This window comes from Myxocyprinus asiaticus, chromosome 4, assembly GCF_019703515.2.
Source record: "Myxocyprinus asiaticus isolate MX2 ecotype Aquarium Trade chromosome 4, UBuf_Myxa_2, whole genome shotgun sequence".
Taxonomy (NCBI): Eukaryota; Metazoa; Chordata; class Actinopteri; order Cypriniformes; family Catostomidae; genus Myxocyprinus; species Myxocyprinus asiaticus.
Genome location: NC_059347.1, coordinates 59,646,579 through 59,658,787, shown reverse-complemented (window position 1 = coordinate 59,658,787; position 12,209 = coordinate 59,646,579). Strand labels below are relative to the sequence as shown.

The window sequence follows — 12,209 nt, the reverse complement described above, 5'->3', positions numbered from 1 at the left end:
GTGAGACGGGTGGAGTCTGCTTCCTGCGGTGGGCTCCACGCCGGGGCCGGGCCGCAGGAGCGGGCTGCGGCGGAGCCGATGCAGTCACCGCAGGGGGGCGCACTTGGCGACGAGCAGACGGGCTGCGTGATCTTGAGCTGCACCGGGGCAGGATGTGCCGGATAGCCTCCGTTTACTGTTTCACCGGCAAGAACTGCTGGGCCAAGTCCTCAACGGTGTTGCCGAACAGGCCAACGTGGGAAATGGGGGCGCCAAGGAGCCATGCCTTGTCGGCCTCTCCCATCTTGACCAGGATGAGCTAAAGGTGGTCCTCCTGGACCACCAAGGTGGACGTTGCCCGCCCGGTGGGGAGCCCAGCTGAGGCTTCTGCGTCCGACTGAACGAGCCCGCTCTCCTATGCTGTGCTTGAGAGCTCATCACCTTCACGGGCTCCGAACAAGAAGTCGAACTCACCGTGAGACGAACCAGCGGACTCATCCGGAAGCCCGATCGGGGCAGATGAGCGTGCTGGGGAATGGGAGGTCCACGGAGGGATACCCGGCAGAGGTGGTCCCACTGGGGTCCCCAAATCGCCCCCAGTGCTAGCCGCGCTGGCCTCATATCTGTAGGTAGAAGGACCGAGGCGGGGAGCCGCTGGTTTGGCTTGCTTTCTTAGGAAGGCAAGCCGTAACCGCAACGTTGCCATGGTCATGTTCTCGCAATGAGTACATAATCCATCCACGAATGCTGTCTCCGCATGGGTAGTGCCCAAACACAAAAGACAGCGATCGTGACCATCAGAAGGCGAGAGATAACGACCACAACCAGGAATAACACACAAACGGAAAGGCATCTTTAAAAAAGACACGTCTTTAAAAAGACATTCCGTGTGTGCCACTCTTTTAGAGAAATATACTCTTTTTTTAGAATATACTCTTTTATTTCTGCCGAAGTGCCCAGGGGCGTTCTCTGCAGTGCACCAGTGCAGAGGGGGGAGAAGCCACTGAAATGCGCCGTCAGATCTAGCAGAGGTGAATGAACAGCCATGGGAATTCAGCTCAGTGAACATCGACTGTTCGGCTCCGAAGAGAAAATCTGAATGAGTGGTTGCATACCAACTCCGTTTATACCCGTATGTCCGGGGGAGTGGCATGCAAATACCACTCGCCAATTTTCATTGGCCTGTAATCAAAAACCAGAGGTGTTTCGGGCTCCCAAGTGTGACCTCTAGTGTCACTACATCGACACAACGTAGAGTGAGTGACAGATGGGAACTACAATCCCTGAAAGTTTCAAGTCTGGCCTTACAGTTTGGTCTGCACGATCAGTTTTAGGGCATAATAATAATAATAATAATAAAAATCCTGACAAAAACAACAGGGTTTCTAGTCCTTCAGGCTTGAACCCCTAAATATTGAAAGCACTTCAGGCTGAAATTGATCTACAAACAAACTGAACTAATAGCAAAAAATTGTGGAGATTAATAATAACAACAACTATGAGAAATTTCAATACAGTTCTGCTTTGCATGCAGAGTAATTACACACACATGCACATAATAAGTAACAGACAGTGGAGATAGTCCATTTTTTACGGATGCCAGAACAAAAACACACAAAGAACAACAAATAGAGTTTAGTTCTCAATCCTTTGTTCTGGAGAAACTCCAGTGCAGTAATGTGAAAAATTAATATATATATAATGGAACTATGGGAATTATGTTGTGACTAAACAAAATCCAAAATAAATCAAAAAGTAGTCACCCTTTGCCTAGAATTTGCAAACATGTACTCTTGACATTTTCTCAACCAACTTCTGGAAGTATCACCCTGGGATGCTTTTTAAACAGTATTGAAGGAGTTCCCATCTACTGTATGTTGGGCACTTATTGGCTGCTTTTCTTTATTATTTGGTCCAAGTCATCAATTTCAAAAATGTTTTTTATTTATTTATTTTTTTTTAATTAAATTTGAGTTTAATAATGAAATACATTAATATGGTTGCACAATTATATTTTTTGTCTACAAAACTAATTTCAAACATTTAAACACTCCTTCAGATCAAAAGATTTTTAAGATCATGAGAAACATTTCAGTCAAGTGTTTCAAAACTTTTGACTGGTAGTGTATATATATATATATATATATATATATATATATATATATATATATATATATATATATATATATAGGGCATGTATTTAAAATCCTTAGAGTCCTAGGGATCTTAGGGATGGGCATTTCGAATAATTTTGTAGTTGAGTACTCTAATATATAAAAATGAGTAAATCGATTACTTGAAATTTAGAATTTAAATTAAACCTTCAATCTTTGATCCTGTATTATAATGAAAAAATAGCATTTTGCATAAAATAGCATTTAAGCATTTTGATTCAAAAATTTGCACACATGGGGCCTGGGTAGCTCAGTGAGTATTGATGCTGACTACCACCCCTGGAGTTGCGAGTTTGAATCCAGGGCGTGCTGAGTGACTCCAGCCAGGTCTCCTAAGCAACCAAATTGGCCCGGTTGCTAGGGAGGGTAGAGTCACATGGGGTAACCTCCTCATGGTCATAATTAGTGGTTCTCACTCTCAGTGGGGCAAGTGGTAAGTTGTGCATGGATCGCAGAGAGTAGCATGAGACTCCACATGCAGTGAGTCTCTGCGGTGTCATGCACAACGAGCCATGTGATAAGATGCGCGGACTGACGTCTCAGAAGCCAAGGCAACTGAGACTTGTCCTCCACCACCTGGATTGAGGTGAGTAACCGTGCCACCATGAGGACCTAGTAAGTAGTGGGAATTGGGCATTCCAAAAATTGGGAGAAAAGAGGATTAAAAATAAATAAATAAATAAAAATTGCACACATAGAAACATATATTCCAAGTCTTCTGAAGCGATTCCTTTAACAACAACATGTAAGATTGTAATGGCAAGACTGATGTGAAAGTAGCAGTTTCATTGGTGTCCACGGAAGGCAAAGGCACAAAGGACAATCAAATTGCAATATTTGAGTAGTATTTTTTACTCGATTAATTGATTACTCATGTACATCCCTAGTCAAGTCTTAAGTTGTTTGTGCATTCAGAACAAACCACAATTCAGAAACAATGAATTCGATTTTATAATTAATGCACTTGTTTCCTAAATTACTTTAAGTAGTAATGATGATGTTTACAATATCTGAATGATGACTGATACTTAATTACCACATTACACATATCACATTTCTTTATTTTTTTTATGAACTTTTTATGAGTTAACTACACTACACAGTTCATTAATTTTACAGAAATTAAATTAAATGGCAGAGGTAAAAACATTAAACATTAAATATTTTCTGACACCAGAACAAAACAATGATGTCCAATGTAAACAAGTGTTCCATTACATTTTTGTCCCCTATAAGGATTTCATAAAATCCTTCATAAAAGAGTTGGAAGCCATGAACCAATCCAAGCAGACATCACAACATTACAAACTTTGATTTGAAGCAGAAAAGTATTTAAAAACTGGACAAAAAACAAAGGTACAAGACTGTGTACGTAACGTCTTTAATGAGGGAATGAACTACAATCCCATGAGGTTATGCAAATGATGTAATCGCATTAAAAATGATGTAAAAATAGAAAACAATTAATTTAAAGTTGTTGATTATAAGTACAAAAACAATATAGTTTAATTTAATTGCAAAATATTTAGTTTGAAAGTGTAGGGAGACCTTTTTTTAAAAATAATTCAAAAAGAGACAAATGGAGAGATGGCTTCAACAGAAGCAAATGCCATCTATAAACAATCTTGGAGCTCACAGTATGTCTGTCTTTAAAGGTTTATAAGTTGTTTGATTACCATATTCATATGCCATGGTACCTAAATATTTCTGTAGAGTACTCAGGGTTAGAAAAACAAAACATTACCATCATGGTAGTCTCTAAAAAACAGGGTATTACAATGTTTTATTTTTATGGAAATACCATCAGCAGCACTAGTTCAATATTTGTATCTGTAACAAAGGGGAGAACCCTTAACAAACTAATGAGCACAATAAAATAACATGCTCGTTCTGTTGCTATGGGAGACACCCTGTACACATAACACATTACACCAGGCACTGAATGTGATAGATTTTTCCCATCTGTGAATTAGTGCATTCCAGTCCTGCCATGTAAACATGTGAGTCAGTTCAAACACCACTAGAATAGATCCAGTTGTGGTGCAAAGATGGGATATTGGAGAGAGAGAGAGAGAGAGAGAGAGAAAGAGAGAGAGAGAGAGGGAGCCAAACATAAACTACTAAATATATATGTAAATAGAGCCTGACTTAAAGGGATAGTTCACCCAAAAATGAAACTTCATCATTTACTCACACTCATCATTTACTCACACTCATGTTGTTCCGTAACATATTTTAGTGTGACTAAAGTTTCCAAATATGCTTTGGGGCCACTGTAAACTGTACTGTGACAATGCAAACCCTTCTTATGTTCATATCACTTCTGTAATCTTAGAAGTTAATAACAGAGGCTGTTGAGATCTAGGGCTGCAACAACTAATCGATAAAATCGATAATTATGGATAATGGAAATCATCGACAACTAATTTCATTATCGATTAGTGGTGAGCATGGTGAAGTTCCATCAGTGACATCACTTTACAGCCCAGTGAAAACGTGTTGCATGATGAAACTCATTTGAAAAATTATGGAGACAAGTTGAAGTGGAAAAAAATATGACTCAAGTTGTCCAGCATACGAGAGCACTTTATAAACACTTCAAAGAATATCATAATAAGCATACAGTTTAATGTGGTGTGGTTGCTGCTTCGGGTGCATTGACAGAATGATTGTTCTGTTTGATGCGCTTAAGAGTTGTTTCTCTACAACGCTTAACTTACATTTTACTGCTATTTTCTATGTTTTATAATGCATGAATTCAAAACCAGGTGCATATTTCGCAAAACTGTTTGTTTTTACCACAAGTGAGTCTCCATTAAACTTAAACACACACATGCATGTCAATAAAACAGAGAGCAACAACAGAGAAAGGGTATATACATGAAAATACATTAAATATATTAAATACATAAAAAAACTTCTGCAATAGTCTATGTATTATTTTCCATTGCATTGCATTAACTGATGAAACTAATTTTATACAGTAAAAATTATTACAGTAAAATTTAACTCAACACTTTAACAGTTAACAATAACCCTCTGTTTTATCTCCTTTTAAATTTTCTTGCAGATGGCTGTCCTCACCATGAAACACTTATTGCTGGCACTGCTTACTGTCACCCTATCCAGACCTAACTTAACCTTGCTTGGGTTCGCTCAGGAATTTGAAAGCCGAGATGATGTACTTGAAAAAGAGTTCCTGTACGCTGGTCGACCCAAACGCTCTGTTGACCCTCCCAGCACATCTCAAGTGGACAAATGTTCCTACACCTTCATTGTGCCTCAGCAGAAGACCACCGGGGCAATTTGCGTGAACTCTAAAGAGCCAGAATCCCTGCTGGATAATCGTGTGAACAAACAGGAACTGGAACTCTTGAACGGAGAGCTTCACAAACAGCGGCGGCAGATCGAGTCGCTACAACAGCTCGTGGAGGTGGATGGCGGCATGGCAAATGAAGTCAAGCTTCTTCGCAAGGAGTCGCGCAACATGAACGCCCGAGTGACGCAACTCTACATGCAACTGTTGCACGAGATCATCCGCAAGAGGGACAATGCGCTTGAAGTTTCGCAATTGGAGAACCGCGTACTAAATCACACATCGGAGATGCAGCAGCTAACTGCACGCTATCGGGACTTGGAGCACAAGTACCAACACTTGGCATCTCTTGTGAGCAACCAGAGTGCACTTATAGTGCAGCTAGAGGGGCATTGTCGAAGAGGAGGCTTTCTTGGTGGTGGTGGAGTTAGTGGTGGAGGTGGAGGCGTGGTCCGACAGACACGTCCTTACCAGCCCCCTGTAATCCCACCACAACCACCCCAGCATCGCCAGCCACCTCCACCCCCTGTTCCTCATGCCCCAGCCAGACCATTCCACCCACCTACCTACACCCGCCATAACAACCAAATCACCAACGAAATCCAGAATGACCAGAATGCCAAAGTGATTCCACCGACTTTACCAACCATGCCTTCTGGACCCTACAGTTTCTCAACAGATAAACCCTCAGGTGAGTCTATTTTCGACACCAATACTAATAGATACAGGTGGGAACCTTACAACTTATACTGCAATATTGAAGATAAGTTTCTACTGTAAATGTAGAGTACACTCTCAGAAAGAAAGGTACTGTTTTTAGGTACAGTGGCTGTCACTGGGTTTGTACCCTCAAAGGGAACTTTGTTTTACCTCTCATTTTGGGAACATAATTGTACCGTAAAGGGGGTCGCACATCGGACACATCTGGCAGACAACATGGCACATTTAAAAATGAGAAACAACTGTTTTCAATGAAGGTACGCACTCCGCCGCACGCAGGGCTCCAGACTGTGCCTAAAATGGTCGCAAATGTGACCAAAAATAAATGATTGCAACAATAATTTAAATTCTAGATGCCATTGGCGACAGTCGGGTTGTGTGTTCATATGCGGTTTCGTCAGATATCATCTTGTTAGTTATTGAATACATCTTTAGAGCGCCCACCAGTGTGTCTCGCGCCGCTTTTCACCCATTCTGTTATGATGACGAGCTCGCTGCACCGCACTCAACAACAAACCCAGCGCGAGAGAGTCGTGACCAAATAACTCATTTGAACAGAGAGTTTTTCATGAATAACCCAAAAATAACTGAAAAAAGCTGGTTTGAACTCAGGAGCTCAGGTTAGCAAATTGAATCAGAGTCACTTTCTCAGCGAATCATCCGTAAGTGTGTTCACAACTGGGAGAGCAGTAATTTCAAAATAGGAGTCCCATGTGTATTTCGGGCTTCTTTATAATTTAAAGTCCTGCACCAATACAGTATATATATATATATATATATATATATATATATATATATATATATATATATATATATATATAGGCTTGGCGTCTGTCAGTGGCGGTCAGCTACGACTCCGGAGGCTGCTCAAATTTCTGCTGCGCCACGGAGCGCAACTTGCATATTTTCCATTAAATTCGACCAAAATCATCATCAAAGGACATAGATTATTTACTCTAGCGTTGTTCATTCTTGAAGAAGGTAAAAACCTTGTTATCGTTTGTGTGTACTGTCTGCCACCTGAACCGCATCGATGTGCTCTGTGTTTGATACCTGAGCCGCATCCTAGCTGCAACGCGGCATGGCACCTCTCGTCCAGTGTGCGAACGCCTTAAGGACGTATTGTGTACCTTTTAAAGGTATGCGTTTTGTTCCTCTGGAAACAATAAAACGTACCTTTATTTCTCCTTAAGGGTACAAATATGTACCCAAAACAAAGGTACCACCCCAGTGATGGCTTTGTACCATAAACGGCACCTTTTTTTTGGAGTGTATATTTTGTTTTTCAGTGTACCATTCAGTCTTACAAACGGTCAAGCATTCAGCCTTTCAAAGTATCCTATTTAGACCACAAACGCATACGGATGTATTCTACACATGCGCACTACGACTGCTTTACAGTCAAACGCCAGGCTCTTGTGCAGACAATGTGCAAATATGCGGACTGCCCACGTGGCTGCACACATAGTCTGCATGAAATTTGCCTCACACGCACTGTCCGCGAGATGTAGCAGAATGCGAAAAATCTAATTATACTTTGGCCTTTAACTTTTCAAAGCATTTAAAGGGATAGTTCACCCAAAAATGCTAATTCTCTCCTTATTTACTCACCCTCATGTTTTTCCAAACCCATGACTCACAAAAACTCACAAAAATGCCATGATTCACAAAAATCTTCTCAAGAAAGGAAGAAAGAAAAAAAATTAAGAAAGTTGCAAGGATGAAAAGAAGGTCATAAGATTTGAAAGTGCAATACATGAAGAATATTCTTAAGAAGTATTTTCGGGAATATACAGTATTCTTAACTTGTTTTCTTAAGTTAAATAAGAAAATGTAGTAGTTAAGAATAATTTTATTCTTGTTTCATGAATCTGGCCCCACTTACAGCCCTGTCCAAGGTACCGAAAACGTCAAAGAAAAGAATTTCCTTGCAAAAAGCGTGACGTGAATTGAGTTGTAAGCCTTCTCATGAAAACTCCATCAACACATCATACATTCGAAACGGGGCTGGCAGGCATGACTAATGAAGAACTGCTGAACATTACATAGCCAACAATCTTCCTTTTCCTGCAGCTTTTCAGCAGAATTACAAGGTTAATTGTCTTTTGCATACTGAGTATTGTAAATAACGAGTGCATGGATATGCTTAAGCGGTTTGGTTAGATCAGGCTGTGCAGCCGATCCAAAGAAAACAGCCTGAAGGTTCGCCAGCACAAGCAACATGAAGACACGTGGATTTCCCAGCTAATCACTCCAGGGAAGCCTGGTGTCTGTCCAATTACAACACAATAATCTGGCAGCATTTCTTCTGAACTACAAGTGCACATTAATCTTTGAAGGAAAACCCTCTGAGACATGAATAATTAAATCCTTGACTAGGGGATTCCAGGAACCAGTCGGGCGAAGCAAGACGATTGTACAAGTGAGCATGAGAAACTTTACAAGATAAATTAGTTGTTTGATGCGAGCGTTTTTTTTAAGGGTTGTATTCCAACTTGTTGTGTGGGCCACAGGGTGTATTTCTGCATGCAAACTGAGACGTAACTGATGGGCGTAACCTGGAGGGGTACATTGTTGGTTGAAGTTGTTGGGTTGGAATGCAGTGAAGGAATGGGAATGGGTGGGTGAGGGTAGGTGGTGGAGATTAGGAAACCTATACATGCATAGGTCAAAGAAGAGATGCTCATTGTTTTGTCCAGATCAATCTTATTATTATTCAAGAATGCATAATGATAAAATCAATTCACACAATTAACCTTTACTTTGATGAACATGTTTTCAAATTCTAAATTCAAAGGTATTTTGATATTTTTGCTGGGGGTTAAAGTGAAAAATGTCTTAATGGTGAAACTGTCCAGAGACTGTAAAATACACACACACACACACACACACACACACACACACACATATATATATATATATATATATATATATATATATATATATATATATATATATATATATATATACAGATCAGCCACAACATTAAAACCACCTGCCTAAAATTGTGTAGGTGCCCCTCGTGCCGACAAAACAGCGCCAACACGCATCATCCAAATATTATCTGAGATGATTGTTGGTGCCAGATGGGCTGGTTTGAGTGTTTCTGTAACTGCTGATCTCCTGGGATTTTCATGCAAAACAGTCTCTAGGATTTACTCAGAATGGTGCCAAAAATAAACAAAAAACATCCAGTGAGCAGCGGTTCTGTGGACGGAAATGCCTTGTTGATGAGAGAGGTCAACAGAGAATGGCCAGACTGGTTCGAGCTGACAAAGTCTATGGTAACTAAGATAATCGCTCTACAATTGCGGTAAGAAGAATATCATCTCAGAATGCTATTCAGGGTCTTGATCCGGAGGTCCTCCATCCACACCTTGATTGACCTGGCTGTGTGGCATGGAGCATTGTCCTGCTGGAAAAACCAATCCTCAGAGTTGGGGAACAATGTCAGAGCAGAAAGAAGCAGGTTTTCTTCCATGATAACCTTGTACGTGGCTTGATTCATGCGTCCTTCAAAAAGATGAATCTGCCTGATTCCAGCCTTGCTGAAGCACCCCCAGATCATCACCGATCCTCCACCTGCTCGTCTAATGGTTAGACGGAGACCTGGAGAGGCCTACAAGGCACAGTGTCTCGCACCCACTGTGAAATTTTTGGAGGATTGGTGATGATCTGGGGTGATGATCATGCTTCACTGTTGGGATGGTATGGCACAGGTGATGAGCGGTGCCTGGTGTAGGGGTCTGAATACTTTCTGAATGCACTGTATACACACGTATACAACATACTTTCTCAAAATGCTCTTTAAAACGTACGCACACATATTACATCAATTGAATGCATCTACTGTTTATGTAAATTCATCTTGGAAAAAGATAAATTCATTAGTAGAGCTTGTTTTCTTTACAGAATGTAATTTAATGGCGCCTCTGCTAGCTATTAGCACAGATCTTCACCCACAACAAAAACTTGTGTAGCACTAATGTGCTTTATTGTAACAAGCAGGCTGAACAAACTTTAATATCCCAGTTGACAGCACGATTCTAATAAATCTCACTGCAGCAGTGGCATAACTTCAATATAAGGAAATTGTATGGGAAAAATGCAACGTATGTGTATGGTGACTGAGGCGAACATTCTGCCAAACATTCCCTTTTATATTTCCTGCAAGGAGCAAAAAAAGTCATTCATGACAGTGAGTATGTGATGACATATTTTTCAATTTTGGGTGACCTATGCCTTTAATTTAAAAATATTTTTTTACGATTTCCATATGCAACAGATAATTCAATACTTTATGCACCCTGTTGTTAAAACTTGCAGACCTACACATTCTTCTGCATACTTTTGGCTGCAACATCAACATCAATGATATGCAAAGTATAGCATTTGAAAACACGTCAGAGGATGACGCAAAAAGGCAAAACATTAAATACAAATCATTTAGGTGCATCAAAACAAGCATCCACAGTTTGACAGTGGGGTTTTCATTGATACTCAGCTGCGATGAGTGATATAAAAAGGTAGCTTTACCTTGTGAAAAGACTGTGAGCACCGTTATCTTTGAACTACAAGATTTTGAGACATTTTCTATGCTGTTTATGTATTGCAAAACATATGGCTGCATATTAGAATTACATTTTGCAAGACAATGAATGTTCATCTGCACTGAAGATCTTGCTCATTAGAAGCCTGGAGAAATTATATGTGGTCATGAGGTGATTATTTGATTGTTTGTGCTTGTTTTTATGACATGCTCGTCTCCTAATCTGAACAACAAGAAAAAAAATTATGGTTACATTTGTAACCTCTGTTCCTGATGGAGGGAGCAAGATGTTGTGTTGATGTAGTGACACTAGGGGTCACTCTTGGGAGCCCCAAACACCTCTGCTTTTTTGAAAAAAGGCCAATGAGAACTGGCGAGTAGAATTTGCATACCACTCACCCGGACATACGGGTAGAAAAGGAGCTGGTATGCAACCACTCATTCAGGTTTTGTGCTGAGGAGCCGAGACCAGGTCCCGGCCATTTCAGCGGGTAGTTCAGCGTTGTGGCAAGAGGGACACAATGTCTCGTCCCCTCCATCAGGGAACGGAGGTTACGAAAGTAACCATGACGTTCCATATCTTTCACTCACTCAATGTATCGATGTAGTGACACTAGGGGTCCCTATACAAAACGCCACAACTATCTGAACTGTGTTACGTGAACTGGTGGTGTGTGACGGGCAGACCAGGCCATCACGAAACCACCCCCAACACTCTTATGAGTGTCGAACGGTCCTACAGGAAAAAGTCGACTGCCCAACAATAGGGACAGGCTAGCCCAGCCCAGGCCACTTTTCCTCTCTTTTCTCCCCAAAAAGAGTGGAATTTGTTAACCGACTGGGAGCCATAAGTGTCTACGTCAGGGGGTGTTCCTCCCAAGGGGAAGACACTGCAGAGACCACACCCTGCCCAAGAAGGGGGGGGGGGTATTTTGAGTGGAATACGTCACATGGTCTTACCGAGTCTTGTCAGAAGTATGTCATGTGGGGAGGTCCCATGGTAGGTCCTACCTGAAGGGGGAGGAGTTTCTACAGAGCATGGCGACCGGGGGCAGAGGGGCTTCTGCCCAAGGAAGACGCAGTTTACCAACAGGGAAGCGATTTTTGCGGAAGATATCACGTGGGGTCGCCTTCGGGGAACCAGCAGATGTGGAGCACCTACCTCAGTACAGGGTCTCATTAGCGCACGTACTGGGCTGGCAGCGAGTTTCTCTGCAAACTCAACTGCCAGAGGGCTAAGAAGGAAAGTCATCCAGGGATCACAGTCTGTGAACACGACTGGGAGTCAAGAGCGAGAAAAGAGATGCTCTGAATCGGGGAGAGCTTGCTCTTTTCCCTGTTTACCCAAGCCCTTGTCGACTGAGGTGCCAGAGCACGAGGTCCCTGTGTGCGCACAGCAACTCTCGAGAGTGAGCTAGGATTTGCCAGTCATTGAGATGACTTAGCGGGGCAAAGGCTGCCTCTGCGACCT

At 41.6% G+C, this 12,209-nt stretch overlaps 2 protein-coding genes across 4 annotated transcripts in view; one reads left to right on the top strand and one right to left on the bottom strand.

Annotated features, from left to right (window-relative positions):
• Positions 1-12,209, bottom strand: part of LOC127439788 (ras-specific guanine nucleotide-releasing factor RalGPS1) — a 173,094-nt gene that overhangs the window by 97,275 nt on the left and 63,610 nt on the right.
• angptl2a (angiopoietin-like 2a) overlaps positions 1-12,209 on the top strand; it is a 36,503-nt gene that overhangs the window by 9,667 nt on the left and 14,627 nt on the right. For all 3 annotated transcript variants that reach the window (XM_051696396.1, XM_051696395.1, XM_051696394.1), the window contains exon 2: positions 5,224-6,160. In XM_051696396.1, coding sequence (XP_051552356.1) covers positions 5,224-6,160 — 937 coding nt within the window. The remainder of the gene's footprint in view (positions 1-5,223; positions 6,161-12,209) is intronic.